The 20,362-nt window shown below is 39.3% G+C and overlaps 2 protein-coding genes across 2 annotated transcripts in view; one reads left to right on the forward strand and one right to left on the reverse strand.

Annotated features, from left to right (window-relative positions):
* Positions 1 to 20,362, forward strand: part of cenpp (centromere protein P) — a 92,657-nt gene that overhangs the window by 47,911 nt on the left and 24,384 nt on the right. The gene's annotated exons all lie outside the window — the stretch shown is intronic.
* aspn (asporin (LRR class 1)) lies at positions 124 to 7,786 on the reverse strand. The gene is made up of 7 exons (XM_070851548.1): positions 7,558 to 7,786; positions 6,435 to 6,547; positions 3,462 to 3,675; positions 1,826 to 1,936; positions 1,490 to 1,583; positions 951 to 1,089; positions 124 to 395 (listed from the first exon to the last, which is right to left on the reverse strand). Exons 1-7 carry the CDS (start codon positions 7,784 to 7,786, stop codon positions 198 to 200), a joined length of 1,098 nt encoding a protein of 365 aa, XP_070707649.1. The 3' UTR covers positions 124 to 197.

Here is a 20,362-nt window from a genome sequence, read left to right on the forward strand (position 1 = left end):
ATTGTACCAACACTCAACAACATGTACTGCATTTTCTAATATACAACAATATAATGAAATTTTCTCAAATCTCCAGAATAGCTAACTCTGTAGGAATGCGGTTTCATCTATCAGAATCCTTCCTTATACTGTAACAAGTGTATTGGTAGTTCTCCTTTTCTGAACTGTCTAGAAAGCATTGCTTTCATTCCATACTTCTACTTTCTGAAGTTTCCAAGCTGAACACTCCTCCGTCCAGTTACACAGCGGAAGGTGGCCGGCTGGATATCCCAGTATTTAACAGGGTTGGCAAACAGACTGATGCCTGTGTACATGTTCTTCTTGACGCTTGGTCTGATGGGACAGAAATCGTTGACTCCCACAGTGCTGATTTTGTTGCCATGGAGGAAAATCACCTGAACAGACAGAGAGGATTTGTTTTTTAATCAGTCATTATTGTTATTGTTATTATTATTATTATTATTTAGTCAGTAAACCAGCCACAATTGGGAGTTCTGCTCTCATGAACTGCTTTCTTAAAAACTAAAGATCCCAAACTTCAGACCAGGCAAGAAAGACTGGAAAAGTCTGAGTTATGAATCGGAAATGTAGTCATGATTTTATAGGTCCAGATTGCTGAGTTGAAGGAAACTTATGTATTTAAAAAGGTTGAGAAGTTGAGAGAAGTTTGTCCTCTGGAGGTTTGTTTGCTGAGAAGCGCCTGATTCAGCTGCATTTAGCTGGAAATGCGCAGAGACCCCCCTGCCAATTAGCGTTGGAGCTATTTGCTGTAAAAATCTTAATTGTTCGGCACACAGCATCTCAGAAGCCTCATAGCGGGGTTGCCGTCTTTGAGCATGCTCTTAAATCTGCTGTCAATTAAATCTGGCAGACTTTTTCAGTTTTGTGACATCCACTTTAGTCTACTGATACTGATCAAAATTCCAGATTTGTTCCAGTGTCTATCTCACCTGGAGGTAGCGCAGGGAGCTGAGGCCTGGTGGGACCTTTTTCAGACGGTTGTTGTCCAGGTGGATCACACGGATGTTCGGAGTTCTGACAAAGCTGCCATTTTCTACAAACTTGATCTGGTTAAAACTGAGTCCTAGCCTGCAACAATATCAAAAGAGCGTTAACAGGTTTCTCCACTTAACTATATTTCAACTTCACATTCTAATTTATGCATAAACAGAGCCACTGCATAGTGATTGAGATAAGAGGTGAACTTAAAAAAATGGTTTAAAGCTACCTGACAGCCTGAACAATACAAATGTTGTTATAGAAAAAATGTAAGTTAACAAATTGTGTTAACATAGACATACAACAGTTTTTGTAGTTCTGGTTAGTGTCAGTTTAACCTTTGAATGATTTTCATGTTTACCAGCAAACTTTCAATATACAACGAAGTAAGAAAAACACTCAAAGTGGTATTTTGAGTCAGATTAAGTAAGAACAGCCAGGACGGCTTATTGGAAAATGTCAGTTTCTAGGATTAAATGTGGCTTTTCACCTCTGCAGGTTTTTATATCTCATGAAGTCTTCTACCTCCACCTTAGAAATCTTGTTGTAGTCCAGGCTCAGCTCTGTGATGGAGGATGGGAGGGCTGGGAGATACAAAACACGGCAAAAATAACCAATGTAAAGGGTATATAAAGCATGCTGAGCATCACTTGCTTGTAGTGAAAAATCAAAGCATCGTATTAACAGACATTAGCGGTGTTTATGCCTAATTTAGTCACACAGTTGACGTGTGGCTGTAGGTGGATGACTTGAGGAGAAAGAGGGGGGAAAAAGCTTACCAGTCATTTGTTTTAATCAACTTAAAATGAGGTGAGTGATATTCTACCTTTTGGCACAGCGGTTAGTTTGGCCTCTGCTATACCGATATACAGGGTCGACAAGCCGACAAAAGCCCCCAGCTCAATTCCACTGTTGGTCAGAGGGTTGGCGCCCAGCTCTGTTTAGACAAACACAAATGATCCATTATATCTCCTGATTACAGTAGAGAACATGCATCAAGTTAATTACGATTGATCTATTGTGATGAGTGACCTGATTGCCTTAATTTACATATGTAGAAATACAATTCAACAAAAAACCAGGCTGAAAAAGTCTTGACAAAAGTTATCGGAATTATCTATTGATAACAAATGAAAGCTTTGCTTGATTGAAATGTGATCTTTAGTTCAATCTGTAACAACATTCAGTTAATGCTATCTGTGTAAAGTCATTGTCACACAATGCTGTGGTCTCTTTGTTTTTCATCATTTGAATGTGACTCACTGTTCTTTTGTCAGCGACACAGACTCACCACAGTGTTTTTCAAATATTTGACATTTTTCCTACAATAACAAAATCTGCTTACCGCACCTCTTGCCAATGATAAATTAGACTAATGTCTGATATACTTATTTTGTTATCCCTGATATACTCCAAGTCAGATGTGGATGTGGACAACAGGGCAGAAGTACATACGGTGCTGCATATACTCCATGTATGTGAACATGTTTCCATACATGTACAGTTGGTATGGTTGTTGCACTTCTCATGCAGGCCTTTGCACACATGATCAGATGAAGTGTCTGTCACGCAGACACAGAAGGCACAATTTGGACCACTCATGGTCATGGGAATAATGACTGTTGACAAGTAGTGAGATTTTCATAGCATTGCCAAGAATGATCAAATAATCAGTCAATCTTTATTTACATACTGCCAATTCATAATAATAGTTATAGCAAGGCATTTTTCATATAGACCAGGTCAAAACCAAACTCTTTAATTAAGAGAGACTCAACAATTTAAGAACTTCAAATTAAGGATTGAAGAATTCCCACATAAGCAAGCGATGGAATTATTAGGAATGAGCTCAGTGTGGATTATTGGGTGTGCTAATTGTCTGACATCTCATGTTTACGTTCTATCCACCATCACCGCAGTCTTTTCTTTACCTTTACCTTCTTTGAATTTAACCAGAAAACATTTATATGAAGAAGTGGTAATATGGGTAATTCTGGAAGGCAATTATGAACAACCTATTTTGTCCTGTGGGTTTAAGGACTTGCTGGGCCAGGACGATACATTTACAGTTGACCATTCAAACCAAATATTACAATGTAGCAGTTTTCTTCATCACATCTCTGGTTAAAGCGTTGTTACGTCAATTCAATGAATTGCTGCATTGTCTGGACTGCAGCCTCTCTTGGCAAATGACTGAACACCTTTGGTCTTTGATAATTGCCAGTCTGATGGGCGGCTTGTCCGTTATTCATAGTATCAGCAGTTTGATCTCCAGCATTTTGAAGTGTCCACTGAAACCCCAAGCATAGCTTTGGTGTGTGAAAGAATAATCTCCTCCTACTTAGATTGCCCCTGTGTGATGGGTGAATGTGAATGTAGTGTAAAAGTGCTTTGAGTGATTGAAACGAGTAGGAAGATGCTGTACAAGTCCATTTACCATTACACAGGAGACCATGTCTTACCTAGCACATGAAGTTTCCTCAGGCCCTTGAATGCTTCCTCCTGAATCTTGCTGATTTTGTTTTCATGGAAGCGGAGCTCGATGACATTAGGTGGCAGGTTTGCGGGGATCTGAGTCAGCAGGTTGTAGGAGAGGTAGAGCAGTCTAAGATGGTCCATGTTTCTGAAGGCTTTAGGATGAATCTTAGAGATCTTGTTGTTGATGAGAAACAAGCCCTGATGTGGGAGGAAGAAATCAGAATAAAACTTGGTAGATTCAAACTGAGTTTCTCACGGCAGGTATAAGAATGCAACGGCGGTACCATTTACCGTTTCTGATGACAAGCCACTGTTTTAGCACAGAGCTGTGGCTGTAGATAGTTCACATTAGTTGCTTTGATACAGTAACATATAATCCAGAGTTTAAGGCCTTGATGTGGTTTATTTTCAGCTGGGAAACCATTAGCTAGATTAGCTAGATCAAAGACAAACCAGCTGTTAGCGCTCCTACTCTACCTCTCTTACAGAGGGACTGCCATCTTGTAAGGCCGCACCTAGACTGATATCAGTGAGCTGTTTCTTCTTCTCTGGTAACCTTAAAAGCTACAATATGGGTTTTGACTGTGACTCATTTGAACCAAATCAATTATTTTGTCGCTATACTAGGAAGCTTTTGGTTGAACACTAGATCTGATGTCTTACTCTGTATCTACTTGTGCAGTAGAACAAATGGTGATGTGAACATGCTCTTTTCTGTTTCTGACATGTCTTGTGTTGAGTTTGTGGTTGATTTTGGCCCCAGAGATGCTCATGCCAGTTGTAGGTGTGGGGGGAGAAATCAGGTCACATGATTGTTGAGATTCTTCCATCATTCTGAATTGATTGACAGATTCTAAAAACTGATTTTTATACATTGTTGATTACAGTATGTTGATGTAACAAAGGGGCGGAACTCAACCCCAAGGGCATAGTGCAGCACCCAGACAGGGTACAGTAAATTTTAGATTTTACAACTGACATAATTTTTGCAAGGTGAAGGTGAAATATTGTGTCAATACTTCAAATGATGTAACCCTGAGACCAGCAGAATGAAGTGCTGTACTTAAGCATCAGCAAACGAGTCAGCCAACACTAACTGCACCACTTTGTAAAACTTCCACCCAACTCTTGTTGGGTGAACAAAATAACTGGTCCAGTTTCATTTCAGAAAACCTGAACCCACACTGCATGGTGGACAGTGATGGTTTTTACCTCTTCTGACATTGTTTAAACAAACACTTAATCCTGAATTATTTTTGGAACAAAGGTGGCAAAGGCTGAAGAACCTACATGTGTTGCGTACACAGTTTGTTCAGGCGCCAAATAATTCAAAGTCTAATGGAATACAGCACAGCAAAGCTCTCTGCATTCTGTATTACTTTCAAATATTAATTCTCCTGTAGACTTTCTCATTTAATGTTATCCCTGCTGAGTCGACACACATGAAGGCATGTAGTAACCTCTTGAAATGTGCATGTGGCACATTGATAAATTGATAAGTCGCTGCTATGTTTTCCAGAGTTTCGTGATTTTCAACAAAGGCAGCAGCCAAAAATACAAATGCAGCCAGTCTTTGAGTTAGATTGGCAGGAGAAATCCTGGCGACCTGTCTGGGCCTATTTTGGGTTTAGTTAATAAGATGCTCTACATAGCGAGGTATTGTGCAGGATGTGCTTTGCTGCCATAGCTACACACCAAGGAGCACACCAAACACTGCAAATGTTAATTCAAAAAAGAAAGCCACGTATGATGACTGCATGGCTAAAAATATGACCCCTGTGTTAAGTCAAATTTGATTTAGACTAAACTTGATTGAAAGGCTCATGCACAGCTTCAGTTTCTTATAGACGGGTGCAGAGTAGGAAATGTCCATAGACAAGAAGACAAAGCTACCCACACACACTGTCCTATTACTTGCAATAAACTCAAAACCCAAATTCACAAATCAGAATTTATGTCAGGACAAACACGTAAGTGTCAGGCTTAGGAGATTAATCAAGACTGAGACCAAACCACCATTCAGGCATAAAGATGGATTTTAAGTAATGAATGAATGAAATAAATTTAAAGGCCTCAACAGAGTCAGATTGTCTGATGTCAGGAAGGAGGCTATACCAAAGGAAAAGGACATTATAGAAAAAGGCCCTGCGGCCAGCTGACTTCACAGCTGGACAGATAGGAGATCTTAGAGCATGGTGCGCTAGAAGGGATATAAGGTATAATGAGATCAGACAAGTTTGGAAGCAATTAGAAGCACCTTAAAGTCTGATCTGACATGAATAGGGAGCCACTAGAGTGAAGCAACAATTGGTATAATATGAGGAGAGGATTTTAAATCAACATGTGATATGGCCGAGCCATTAAGCAGGTGTTGAGATTGGTTCTTGTCTAAAGTTCTGCGCTCTAGTTTGTGTGATTTGTTAACTGTTAACTGACTGGAGATCAGTGAGACTCATATGTATTTATCATATTATTTTGTTACAGCAGGTTTGTTGTTCTGCAGTGCCTCTTCTTTTTTCCGATTTTCCGATGAAAAAGTTGTGATGGTTATATTACATGTTTACAAGGCTCAAAGTTATTGATCCTCTGCTGTTTTTTTGTTTGTTTGTTGTTTTTTTCCAATTCAACAGTTGGTCATAGAATGATTTATTGCTTTTATGTTTTAAATACTATAGAAAATATGGAAGTTTTTTTTTTGTTTTTTTTTTAAACATTCTTAGTCACAATATTGGTATAATGAAAATGGCAATTAAATTATTTTCCTATATCGTTCAGCCCTAGTTAAGGAGATGTGACTGAAACCTATGTGGATAGGTTTGGATGAAACTGATGGATTGATATCATTCATTACTTCTTTAACTTCAGACATGCCAGGTGTTAGGTCTGTTTAATCCTCATGGGAGTTGTGGTGTTGATAACTAAGTCTCGAGCAAACCACTTCTGACAGTTTCTCTTACATGAAGCTTGTGGAGGCCTTTAAAGTCGTCCTCTTTGATCTCAGTGATATCATTGTTTTGGAGGTCTAGGATCACAGTGTCTTCAGGAATCTTCTCAGGAACGGAGATCAGACCTGTTGGCAGAAACATAAATGCCTGATTGAAGACCAGAGACGGACCAAAAGTGATGAAAATTAGAGCTTGTGCAACACCTGTGTGTAACATATAAAACACTGAGATGTCCGGTGTGAAAAAGTCATTGTGGTCTTTCGCACTAAAACTCTCAAAAGGTCCCAAATGAATGACGCCTTAACCAAACATGTAAGTAGCATGCTTGTGGTGCTGTGTCGAAAGCAGCACAGCACATAATTCTACAAAGCAGCTAACTAGATGCTGCAAGCTACATCAGCATTTCATTTATTTTCAGACCTCATATGCCCGTCCTGTCTGATATTTTCTGCCTTGAGCAGACATTAGTCTCTGAGGGATCAGACAGTAGAGGGAATTAAGAGATACACACTTTTCCTCTATTCCTCTCACTACAACAGCAAAATCCAACTGACATGTATTGTAGAGGTCTGTGTATTTGAGTTAAAAGTTGAATTTAGTTTAACTTTGTCCTCAAAATGAGGACAGTGTGTGCTGCTCGAGCTTGTGTAGCTGCCTAGAAGAACATAGTAGCTCTCTGAATTAGAAATATAGGACTTGCTCTGCACAATGTTGCACTCTGGTGAACTTTGGTGTGAAAAACCTGTTAGGCTGTGTTGATTCCACCATCCAGAAGAAAATTCACATTTCCTTTGATGCAGAATAATCTTCAACTCCTGGCAGTTATTAACACTTATACTGTCAGTTTCTGACAGTTTAGTACTAAGATAGTTGAGTATGAGATGGCAGAACATTTTAAAAGTACTGATAGACAAACAAACACAAACTGGTTTTAGTCTTGTCGTCTTTTTAGCAAAGAAGACAAATGTATTCATATCAAACTAATCTTCTAGTGAACGTTACACAGCGTTTATAGTAAGATGAAATAATTGGCCTTTATCAGTATCCATGACTGTAGCTCAGGGTGTCGTTCAACACACTGTTTACAGTAACACGTGGATCCAGACGTGTCCATACTGTGTGTGTGTGTTCTAACCCTGATCGGAGCACTGCACCACTCTGGGTGAGCAATGGCAACCTGCTGGACAGTTGTCATCATCATCATCATAATCATCATCGTCATCATCATCATCCTCGTCGTCATCATCTTCACCCGAATCGGCCATCATGATGTCATAGTATTTCAAGAAGTCCATGGTGTTGAGTGGCTGGTAAGGTTTGGCGTTGCCTAGCGCTAGCAGGCACAGCAGGAGGAAGACGCTCATGGTTTTATTAGAAGACTGATGAAACAGTGAAACAGCAGCCTGGGAGAGCTGTAGGGAAAGACAGACGTTAGGTTAGCTGTAGGAGTAATAGACACGACTAGACTAGATGTCATGGCTTTGAGGAAATAACCCGTCAAAGCAGTGGAATGTGTTCTACTTTTGTTGGTTTGTTTTTTCCAACATCAACGTAACAGCAGTAAAACACAGATGCTGTCACAGCATCTATTTCTCATCTGTTTTGACCACTTCAGTGCTGATCATATCCTTTCAAGATGTATCATCAGTGCAATATTTTGCACCAATATAACATGATGCAAACTACAGCACCTTGCTAGTACAACATTGTGGAAATTTCACATTCAATTCCAAAAATGTTCAGCACATTAAGGGCATTATTGGAATTACTTTTAGAGTTTGTATCATTCGTTCCTTAGGAAATATTTAACGTTTTTTGTGGGATTTCCTTTTGCATATTTCCCTGTATGAATGAGAGGACTGTTCAAAGTTTCGGTGCTTACTTCCAAAATCTTCACTCTTCATACATACATGTTTTTTTTTTTTTAAACAAAGAAAAGTTGTTAACAAAACCAAAAAGACAGACTTGGCACTATGAGCCTAAAAGTGAAAACTAAAGACGACCATCCAACTTTCCCACTGACCAGAAATTTCAGAGCAAAACAGTCTTAAACCAGACTTTGAGTGTTGCCTCTCAGCTTATTCTCCAAAAACTGTTTGAGCCAGGAGCCACTCAGCAGTTACCATCACCATGGCAACCATTAATTGTAGGACACCCAGCTGATTGAAATGAGCTGATCTGTAGCGGCTGTTTCAACTAACTTTCTTGGTTTCTTCCTCTCATGTGAATCTCTTGTAAGTGACCAGCCTGAGTCTTAACTGACGTCACACACAGACAGACACAAAGAAACACATAGCAAGTATGACCCTTCAATGAGGGAGCTATTATGGCATATAGACCACACACATATGCAGTCATACATGCTTAAATGTATGAAAACCAATTGACTGACATTTCTGTGGAACAGCTGCTACATACTGTATCTCATAGAAGGCTTTACAGCACAACAAGGTCAGAGCCACCCACACTTACACACAGACAAACAACTCAACTCCCTCTGTAGACGGCAGCTCACTGGAGGGCTCATAGGATATTAGGCATATTAATGACACCTCAACTCCTTCATACACTTAAGTTCATCTAAGTTGTCGCACTAAAACTCTAATTTTATCACCTTTTGTTGCTTACTGTTTTGTCCCATTCATACTATTCCAAATTTTCATACTCCTTCAGCTGTTCATCATATAAAGCTCCCCGATATATGTGAAATGATTTTTTCAGACATTGCATTCTGTAGTTATTATGGATGTATTAACAGGTAATCAGTACTTTAATGTTGTAGTTTAATGTTGCCAGGTCCCAGCCTTGGGAACCCACTGCTGTGCTTTTTGTAGATGTTTCCCTGCTCCAGCACCCGTTCATTTGTTTCAGGTGTGTACTTGTGGTACAAGGGGTCCAAACGGATATTAATTGCTGTGTATACTTTGGGCTAATCTACAATAATGTGTTATATTTTATAAACTGATCACACATTTAGTATGTGAAATCTCGATGTGAAAAGTAAATGTAGCTGCCAAATGAATAGAGCTGAGCAAAGAAATGCTTCCTCTGATATAGTGTTCCAGCCCAGAGAAGGCGTGTAAGGGAGAGCAAGTATCAAGTAGCACAACATGGAAATACTCAAGTGCAGTATTTAGTAGTATTTATGTATTGTAGTTAAATACAGTGCTTGAGTAAATGCATGTGTCACATTTCACTGGTGGTTACCATGGTGACATGATACAAGCATTTCAACATAGTAGACTTCTGAGTAACCACCACTCTGAGTGTTGGAGCCATCCTGTATAAACCTATAGTAAGTGCTCGATAGTGCTAATGTCCCCTCAGACCCACCAAAACCGTTTTGAATACTCCAGTTGAGTTTCAGCTTTTCAGCACCAAATTAGCCTGATTTAGGAATGTACTGCTACAAAAGCACACAGCGAAAGGGCATGCAGAGTTCCTACAGTGATCACTCCCTGTAAGTGCTGCTCTTTTTTATATCAGTGTTTCCATGAAACTCTGAAAACCTCTACTGGAAATGAGTTCCTGTAGCCAACATAAATGTTTCTCCAGCTCTCACCTATTCAGCATCTGTGGTGATTCACAAAATGATTTATATATCCTCTCACACAGCCAGCCGAGGGAGGCCGAGATCGGTTTGTTGCGTGCTTCTGGTAATCTTGATGGATTCTGAGCCCCTCAATTGAGCAGTCAGTCCACCCACAAATATGTGGTGGTGGTCGAGCATCTTGCTGCGACAGCAAATACCGCTCAGCACAGACCCTTCCTCTGTCTTTGTTCCACATGTGCTCATTAAGCACAAGTTTTTCCTAATGTGTGTTTGGAAGCTTGGTGGGATTTTGGCTTTACACCTTTTGTTTGCAGATAATTATCTTGTTGTTGTTTTCTTCCTGTCATTCAATCAAACAAGCCTTGAAAACCGATCCAGTAAATCTGACTTCGCTCCAGTCAGACTGCTGCAGGTAAAGCGTTTTTGTTCACATTCTGAATTATATTCTGTTCTCCAGAGGTTTGCATTTCATAAAATATCTAAACCAGAGGGACGTCATCAGCTTTTATCCCCCTCCAAACCCTGCTGTCTCCATCAGGACTACATACATACAGAACATGTCATTGCCAGTTATGGCAGCAACAAGTTACGAGTATTGTTATGATCAAATAATCTGTCAGCTATTTTACTGATTATTAGATTCATCTTCAAGTCTAGGAAATAGTGAAAGAAAATAGTGAAATTTTCAATCCTGGTTAAACAGAGCTCAAGAAAACATGACAATGCATTACATTGACAATGTCAAGACATTGTTGCTCTTAAAATAGTAATCTTATTAACCCATTACTTTACATATTAAACGCACTGCCAGGTAGTTTCTTGCTGATTGTCTCTGCAGTCATGCTAGTGTAACATCTGCATTGCCCTTGAAGTAATTTGGGAAGTATGAGGTGATTCAGTCAGTTTCCTTCATCTGTTTGTATTTACGATTTGTAATGACTGTACTTTCGGAAAATTACTTTGCATTTTTGTCAAATGACATGAACTTGAACTAAGACCCCTTTACACGTGAATGACCACAGCATTCAGTATAAAACCAAACATCTTCAGCCATTCAGATGTATTTCACTTAAAACATCACCTACAGACTTTTGAACTTTCCTTTAAATTGATCTGGTTGTGCTCTACTATTTGCATGCAAATGAACTGACCTGAACTGAACTGAAACACCTCCACCATCTCTAAGGCATTCAGCACACGTCTTGTAAACTAACCTGAACACCTCAGAGATGCTGCATTCTCTGAAAAAATCACAAGCTAGGTCGACTAGTTAAAAGCTTGAGAAGATGAGGTTGGTGCTTTGTAGATAAATCAAGGGTGTCTCCTACCTGGGCCGTCAGGTGTGTTTGTGTCCTGGTTTAAACCCCACACAGTGAGGAGAGCAGCAGCAGCAGGGTCCAGCTGGAAGGCTGAGAGTTGGATCCTCAGTCAATTCATTCCCAGTGATCGCAGAACAGCATCACCCTCTCTCTCAGAAAAGAAAAAAAAAAAAAACAACACAGTCCCCAGAACACCCCCACTGACGGAAAACCTCTGCTGTTAGGGTGAGAGGTTCAGTTTCAGTTAGGAGCTCTTGACTCTGTCAGTGATCACACCGTCTACGTGTCAGGGACTAGATTTTAAAAGCCTTTGTTAGAACTTTAGTCATGCGCTTTTCATCAGGAGCTTTGAAGTGATGCCAGGGTAGTTAGCTCCAGACTCCTGAGTGCTCAAGTCTTTATATAGAACATACTGGTAGGTCTGTCACCTCCCCTCTGTTCACAAGCCGACTGCCTTATTAAATATTTTACATCAACCTGAATGGTTCCTACACTAAGGAGTGCTGGCACTGGGTTAAACATGGATGGTGGGACTGTACAGCTGCTGTAACTGTTTGGGTTTTCTCAGTGAAACTACAACAGTTAGGGTGGAGGTGAGCCAGCCCTGCCAGGGATTGTTAGGATGATGCCATCTGCCATTTTGTTTGAGGAATTCCTTCATAGTAACTGGCTTCCCCAAAGAAAGAGCTGCCATGTTGACCCACAAAAGATTTAGGTAAACATCAGTGGAATGATCAGCAGGATGAGGATGTTTGAGATGTAGTGATGTTTGTTATCAGGCAGCAGTAGAGCTTCATGCTTAACAGGACGGGATGATTATTATTATTAAAGGAATTCTGATTCTGATTCTGATTCTAATTCTGATTCTGATGATGCCCAGAGAGAATGAAGATGGAAATACAGACTTTTCAAGACTTTATCTACAATCCAGTGTCTCATTTTTAACTACATGACACATCCCTCTTTTCTCATGCACCTTGTTACTGTGTGTAAATGTTCTGGCAAAAATAAGACTAAATGACTGTGCCAAGTACCTTTTTACAAAACAAATCTCCATGGTAATCTAACATGGTCTGAACTGTAACATTTCTGTTACGGTCATCACAGCTTAAATGTGAATTGAATCACATCACATTAACATAAGGCTACAGCAGCGCTAGGTAAAATAAGCAGAGAACAATTAAATCCACCTAAGTCAGAGCACTGCAATACATCTGGTGCTGAAACAATTTGTCAATTAGTTTTTCATCTTTGCAGTTTTATATTCGTTTTTTTTTGGATTGTTGATAAAATACAACTAGCAAATGAAAGACTTCAACTTGTGCTCTGGGAACTTTTGGTGGATGTTTTCACATTCTGACATTTTAAAGACTCAGTAACTAACTATTAACCAACTAACCACGCTGAAACTTGTTGGCAGTGTGGAAGACCATAAAGCTCACAATAGCATACCATGGCTTCTACAGGCAAGGTAGGATTCAGATATACAAAACTGTATATTGTATGCCAAAGCATGACCAGCAATCCATTAATAAATACTGTTAACATAAAACGAGTCCCTGTAGCTACATTTGTTGTTCAGTTAAAGTGATGGATTAAGTCTCAGGGAATTCCCATGCAAGGACAGAAAGAGGAACGGAGTTGAAGGAGGGACAGTGAACTGCAACCATCAATCTTTTGTTGCAGGAATTTCTATCTATCAGCTTAGCTGCATTCAGGGTCCAACATTAAAACCAGCCAAGCACCAAATGGAGGTGGATTTTCCATTTTTCCATTCCAAGTAAATCTAGGAAAACTACCTGCCACATTAGCAGGTAAATGTTTGTACCAAAATATTCACGACTGAAAAAGTACGCAGAGAGACTCTGCCACACTTTAGTGTCATTTACACACGGGCACACTGCTTCTGTCCACTGCTGTAAACTGGATACATCTATCTGTTTGCCTGTGCGTCACGGCACTGACAGTGTTTACACATCAGGAAAGAAGTGAATTAAATTGCCCGTGATTTTTACGGCCTCGAAAGCACCTACTCACAAAATAATTTTATTTCAAATTTTGCTCTGGCCTCTTTTTTGAGTTTTTTTTTTTTACATAATACCTTATTATTACAATGAAATATACTGAACAAAAAGGCAATTCATTATTTTGACTGGGAAAAAATATGCTTGGTCAGTGGGTTTTGTTTTTTTTAATCTACCAGTTCCCTTGGCTGGTCAGTCGAAAAGGTAATTTCAGACATTGACTGTGTGGTATGAATGTCCCATCCTCCCACTGACTATATATAAAGATGGTCAAAATGACATCTTGATCACCTCCTGGTGGCTGGCTGCAGTGGCCGGCCGACATAGGCCAAACTAAAACATCGAATAGATTTTTCCCCAAGGTGGTTGCTGTAATTTTAGATAGTTCTTATAATGGTGGTGCATTTTGTAAGTGTTAATTTTTTTCTGATAAGTTTGGTTTTAATGAATTATTTGATGCTATAACAAGGGGGTGAAACATGATGATTGACAGCTGCTCTGAGAGAAGTGATGGCAGAGGCACCTGCGGACTTATTTTCAGGAATTGTATGTAGAGTAGGAACATTGAGATGAGATGTAACTTTAACCCTCCATAACCATGATTGTCTGTTTCAAACCGACAGAAATAGTTGCACTACTGGTCACTACTGATCATGACGTCGTCAGCGTAGGTGGGCAGCGCTCCTATCCAGGATAGACTGGCCTCATTTTTGTACAGTGGGATGAAGTGGGGGCACATCATCCATCTTCATATACAGTCTATGCATTCTCCACAACACTTTATCTGACTTGGGAAAGAAAAGGAGGTGTGTGAGATTTTTGTTCACTCGCTACACTTCCTTATTTAACACCATAGCTCCTCCAGGCTAGTCACATAGTTGTAAGGACCTGGGATTAAACACCTCACTGTGCCTGTGGATACTTGGTTTCTTGTTGAACCCTGTCCACCCAGTGTGTAGCCACACAGCTGGGGTGGGCCTGATCACAGATAACAGTGAAACACTAAAACATTTGTCCATTCAGCCCAGTTACCTGGAGCACTTCTTTGTTTTTACATTTGTTTTAAGTGGGAGTGAGTGAAGGTCCTGTAGTAAATAAAGCTACACAATATATAGAAGACTTGATATAGATCATGTGATCGGTGGCTTCCAGCGGTCAGTATTTGCCCCCAAAAATCCTGATCAAGAAAAGTTCACACACATCATGCGCAAATAGGAATTCTGAGTGAGTCCCAACTCAAAGTCTCATCATTCTATGAATGTGAACTGTGAACACTCTTCTTCTTTGGTTTTATTATTTTCCTCTGGTCCACACAGTACTCATGTCTGAATAAAGCTGTAAGCAACATAACAGACGCATGCAATAGATCTGGATGACTAACGGAAATTATTTTAACAGATTGATGAAGGCCGATTCTGTCTAGTTTCAAAACACTGATGATACTGAAAATTCTCAAAGAAGAATTAGTGGCCCCCAAAACTAGAAAGCCTTCAGTTTTTATGTTTGACGCAGAAATGAGCCATACCTACCGAGAATGGAAAAGCTAACAGAAGCTTGCTCCCTCAGGGGTTCACGTGTTATAGTATTCCTTTTTCCATTCACTGCTGGTATTTTCTGCTGAGCTGAGCTGGAACGGCACACTGAGGCACAACTTATGGCAGAGCCAGACCATCCAAATATGCCCTGGTTTGGCAGTCAGACGAACCGAAATGGGAGCGGGTCTGTGTTCTGGTTTCAGTGCATCTTTTCGATGAGGAAATCATATTTTCCAAACCATCAGAGATCTGGTTAACTGATCATCTCATCAACACAGAGCCTGCTGAGCTCTCTTGTTCAACAAACTCTTTGAGTTTCTAAACTTAAACGGCTTTAACCAAATCTTTTGTTCGTCTCATCAGTAGTTTCCAGCTCTCCCAAAAAACAAAAATCACTAACATTGTTTCTAATACATTATGTGGTTCAGATTGAATTACATTTACAGACTTTAATCACTAACTAAAACTACAGTTGTTGCATTGACTATTGTTCACTCACTATTCCATACAATGGCAAAACTATTGAGTCTCATACAAATATTTAAGAATTATTTTTTAGATGTTGCTCTTTCGTTTAAGATTCATATTCAGCCACTTGTGAAAAAACTTAGACCTCCACTTTACATTTCACAAGTTTCATGGAAAATCCAGTGAGAGTCACGGTTATCTGATATCTAAACAAATCTGCGTTTATGATTCCCCTGTTAAAACTTCAGTCTCAGTTCCAATTCCTCATTATCACAGCTTCATAGCTCTGCTCAAACAATGCCCTGTTATGAGCCAGAATTTAAGATTAAAGGATACCATTTTTCCAAACATTGCAGGGATCTGATTAAACCCTGATGTAAACCTGCTTGAGAGAGTTCTGCTCTCTATGCACTAAGAGAGGATTTGTTCTGCACTGTAAGGACAGCAAACCTAACAGTTAACACTTTGTTACGTTTGCCTGGATATCAGCATACTCTCATGGTCCTTTGCCTCTTTATTTGTCCAAAAGCAACCTTTAAAGTGTTGAACTCCTGTTTTGAGCAGGATGTCTGTCGTGCCGTCATCTTTTCTTCAGGGGATCTTGTGCATGAAAAGCTCATACTTCTCAGCTGTTTGGTCTGCCACAGAGAGATTCATGTCAATAGCTTTAATAGTCCAAAGAGGGAAATTGGTTTGTGGTAGTGAAAGAATGCATGGCGTAATTGTTGGAATTACAGTATTCAACTGCAAATTAAATGTTAGAGATTATTTCCTGATGGGAGATGGTCTGGTTCCTGATGGGAGGCGGTCAGGATGTCTCTTGTCTCTCAGGATCTCATACTTTCCAATCTATCAGATGTCTGTAACGGCTCTGGACTGGCTGGAGCTTGTTGTGTTCTTATGTTGGGAAGAATTTCCTCCAGCTGAGCCTTTTAAAGCTGTGAGTCACCGGGGCAACTTGCAGGACGATAGTGCCAAGGAGTTTGCTTTGGTGCCACAAGAGCATCTTATTGCCAGGAAACATTTTAATGGAGCTGTGACAGGGTCACAACTCAGCTCGTTACCTGCTGGGAGTGTTTCCCAGTCAGGCTGCACAACAGAACAGTGTTCACCACCCTTAAACTTTGCCTCACCTGAGTCCACCTAATGCAGGCTGATATTAATATTGATATTAGAGCATTCTGATAATTATAGATGATATGCCCACCCACAGTGAAATCATAAAGTGGGCTCACTATATTGGTTGAACGGTAACGTCATCAAACTAAAATGAGAAGAACGGATATTGTATTTAACCCGTGTCCATTCATTTATTTTCCCTTCTCCGTGTAGTGCAACATTCCCCATATGGTTTGATTAATCAATGATGTCTTGTTAAGTGCCTCATTTAGCATTTTTTTGTAATGGCTGTCTGACCTGCTGTGAGAATATACATCCAACAGGCACACACTGACTTTCAGAATAAAGTGAGTTAAATAATGTAACACATTCTGTCTCTTAAGTTTTGAATAAATGTAAACGGGACACAGTGGAACCTATGAAGCTCAGCGCCAGTCAGACACTGTGCGTAGAATGAGATTATGCAATTTGGTGTCAAATATAGGCATTTAATTGGTACACTGTAGATGAAATAAGTACAATTAATTTCATTTGTAAACCTGTTAGTCAACTGGTCAACTAAACTTACAATAATGTGAAATTTGTTGCAATATAATATGTAAGCAACAATTATATATGAAGAATATATATATATATAGAAACTGTTTTTAATGTATTTATTCGTTTAAATGTTTCAGCTTTTTGGTAAACTTATTAAAAAATATTATGAAATTACATACATGTAACTTAACGTAAGTGTTACCAAAAATTAACTTCATCACACTAGGCTCTACACACTCAGTTTGGATCAGTTTGAAATAGATAAATAAGTAATAAAGATTAGATAGAATTACAGTTCTTTTTACAATTAGATTTTAGATGCCATCACTTTATTTTACATCCAAATAAAGTGGTTTTGATCTGTGGTTCCCAAGCTTTTTGGCATGTGACCACTTAAAATGAGTAAATGTCTACTTGCGACCATTGCCAGTGGGTGTGTATGTCTATAGGCTATGACCATGTCAGCTAAAGAGTATTTTTTTTCACAGTTTTATTTTAGAATAACTTTTAGAGGTGTGCAAAGTTCTGCTTATCCAATAATCCACATGGAGGAAAACACTGAAGACGAGATGAACATGACGAGGGGTGGGTGAACAAATGTATATTTGTGTAGCATGTTTTTTTTTCTGGTTTCATATCATGTGGGCCATCGTGTGACCAAAACTACAAATATAAGATCCAAGTTATGATATACTGGATTTATCCTGAAATAATTCATCCTGTCATTAAGCTGGATGAAGGCTCAACTTCATACTAATCATTTATACCTGATGAAATGTCGTAGATAAAGCTGATTTTGGCAGTGATTTCTTTCAGCTTTATGTCCTCATGCTGGGGAGCACTGAAGGGGTCATGTGACTGAAGGCTATTCGATTGTTCCTTTGTGTGTTTGATTTGTGAGACTGATGAACACAGCAGCTGTTCTTGTTGGCAGACGAGAGGAATTTTCTTTTCTACAGGAAAATCTTTGATCTCTGAGCTACGGCTCATTGGAAGAAAGTTTCCAGCTAAAGTATGACGAGATGACGACTGCCAGCATCTAGAAACTGACCACACATTACTGATTGTTGTTTTTTATTGCTTTTCTACTTATAGATTTATTTTTGTCTGCACATAATTATCTAATATTTCCAATTTGTCTTCCCAAAGAACAAGCTGAGGTTTTTGTCGTCTTCACATTTTCAGCTTTTCTGTTCCAATCGTCCTTTAGATCTGTCTGCTACTGAAGTAAACGATCCTAAACCTCAAGCGTTCAGAGGAAAATATTATGATAAAGTTGCCGTTTTTCAGCTCTGATAATTACAGCTTTCACTGAATGTGCATTGCATGAGGGTAGAAGGCATGTGATGCAACGAGCAGCTCATTTTATCATGACTCATTCTTTAGCAGTCATCATGGCTCCATCTCCTTCATGAGGCTTGAAGCGTTAATTTGATAACATGAAAGTAAGTGAATGTACTGCTCAGTGTGCTGGATGTGCTGACAGTGAAGGGGATCAGGGATCTAGCGGAATATAATGAAACCTTTTGTTTGGGTGTATGACTCATACAGTACACCTCACAGGTTGACTGCAGCATTCAGTGTCAACACTTGTCTGATCCTAAAAAACGTCAATGTGTTCCACACTATTCCAGATGGGAATAAGAGGCTTGTGTAACCTCGTTCCAGACCTCTGAATCATCACTAATCAGCACTTCAAATTAGGTCTGGTGTTGTGCTCATTAAGTCTGTTCCCAGAAGATTCACAAAAGCTTCCATTTTCAGTTTTTTGGTACATTTAAAGAAGATGTTAGAACTGTCTATTAACTTATATTAGCAGGGACCGCATGGATTTGCAATAACTTGATTATGTCAACTAGATAATAAACTCATTGACCGCTACAAGGATATGTTCTAAAGTGGATGCAGACTGCAGAGGATGCAGTTCGGCAATGTATTTGGTTTTCTGTGTACGCAGTCCACGCAGTAGAAATATCATCCTCTAGTTGGCGTGCATATAAGTGCACAAAGAACCACGATTAAAAATAATTAATTTGGGAGGGACCCAATACAGTCCACCTGATAAATTAGTTGATATTAACTTATCCCATACACATATATACATACATATACTGTATATATAATCAGTGAGAAACAAATAATGTCAGCACAGAATTAGAGATATGTTTGTGTTCTTTTAGAAACATTATCTCAAATATATAGTCTGTCCACCAGAGAGCAGCGTGTGTGTGTGTGTGTGTGTGTGTGTGCGTGTGCGTGCCTGCATGCGTTTATTTTGAAAAATGAATATTGGCCAAATCATTGTGACATTTTTTTGAAACGCCAAATATCAATATCTGTATCTAGCCCTAAAAAGCGAGTATTGGTTGGGCTTTTGTGTGTTGCGCTCAGGCACACTAGGACAGCAAGAAGACAGACGTGAAGTTGATCGCAGGTAGAACACACAGTCTCAGTCATCTGCTCAGATATCCAGAACCTGAAAAATGAATAGCTGATGAAATTCACAGGCCTCTTTGTGGACCTCACACCTACAACGACACACACCTTTATCTGATATTGCACTTTGAGACATAATGAATATGACTACCTGTGCTGTTGTAATAGTTATTCTTTTATCTTAGTAGTGTTGTGAACAGAAAATGGCTAATTCTGAAGTATTGCATTCATATGTAGCAGTGAATGTAGGTAGGACATCATGAATTAGACAGTAATTGAAACATAGTGAAGTTTATTTGACTTTTGTATTGCAGTAATGTGTTAAACTCTAGTATATGATTGTTGACACATCACACCGACATTTTCTCTTTTGATTTATGCTTGTTGGCCAGCCAAGAGCAAAGTGAAGGGCAGGTGTATTTCAATTAAAATGTTCAAATACATTTTTTCAAAGAATACTTTTGGTATCTGTAATAAAACAGTTCTTAGCTGTAAATTAAATCTTACATTTTTGGGCACATTGTACCTCTAGTCAATGCTATTTAAAGCAACTGTAAGTGCATTTAATGAACAATTTTTCCTGCTCATACATAAAGGATTTACTCTCCCAAGCTGCATATTCACTGTCAGTGCTGATGTTGACTTATTAATAAATAACACAACAGTTGCACAGGTTGAAAGTTGAGGCATAAACATAAATCTATAGTATGGTTCTGCCTTGGGGAATATTTAGGGTATCAAAAAAAAAAAGAAGAAGAAAATACTTCTTCAATACTTCTGTTCACCCACTAAACGTTCTGCTTGAGGAGAGTTCTTGGAGAGACCTTAAGGTCCAAAGCATATGGCAGAGGGTTCACTTAGTAGTTGTTTAACCCCAGACCTCATAGAACACATAGCTATGCTCATCTCCATGAAACCCTGTGCTACCCACAATCCCCACAATCTC

The sequence above is a fragment of the Pempheris klunzingeri genome, chromosome 2 (genome assembly GCF_042242105.1).
Source record: "Pempheris klunzingeri isolate RE-2024b chromosome 2, fPemKlu1.hap1, whole genome shotgun sequence".
Classification (NCBI taxonomy): domain Eukaryota; kingdom Metazoa; phylum Chordata; class Actinopteri; order Acropomatiformes; family Pempheridae; genus Pempheris; species Pempheris klunzingeri.

Bases quoted from the DNA above. Each gene is read 5' to 3' on its own strand.
- aspn (XM_070851548.1), bottom strand. From the start codon at position 7,786: ATGAGCGTCTTCCTCCTGCTGTGCCTGCTAGCGCTAGGCAACGCCAAA. The intron at 1,937-3,461 runs GTAAGACATGGT...TTGTCTAAACAG, and splicing joins GAGGAAACTTCATGTGCTAG to AGCTGGGCGCCAACCCTCTG. The intron at 396-950 runs GTGAGATAGACA...CTGTCTGTTCAG, and splicing joins GCTCCCTGCGCTACCTCCAG to GTGATTTTCCTCCATGGCAA.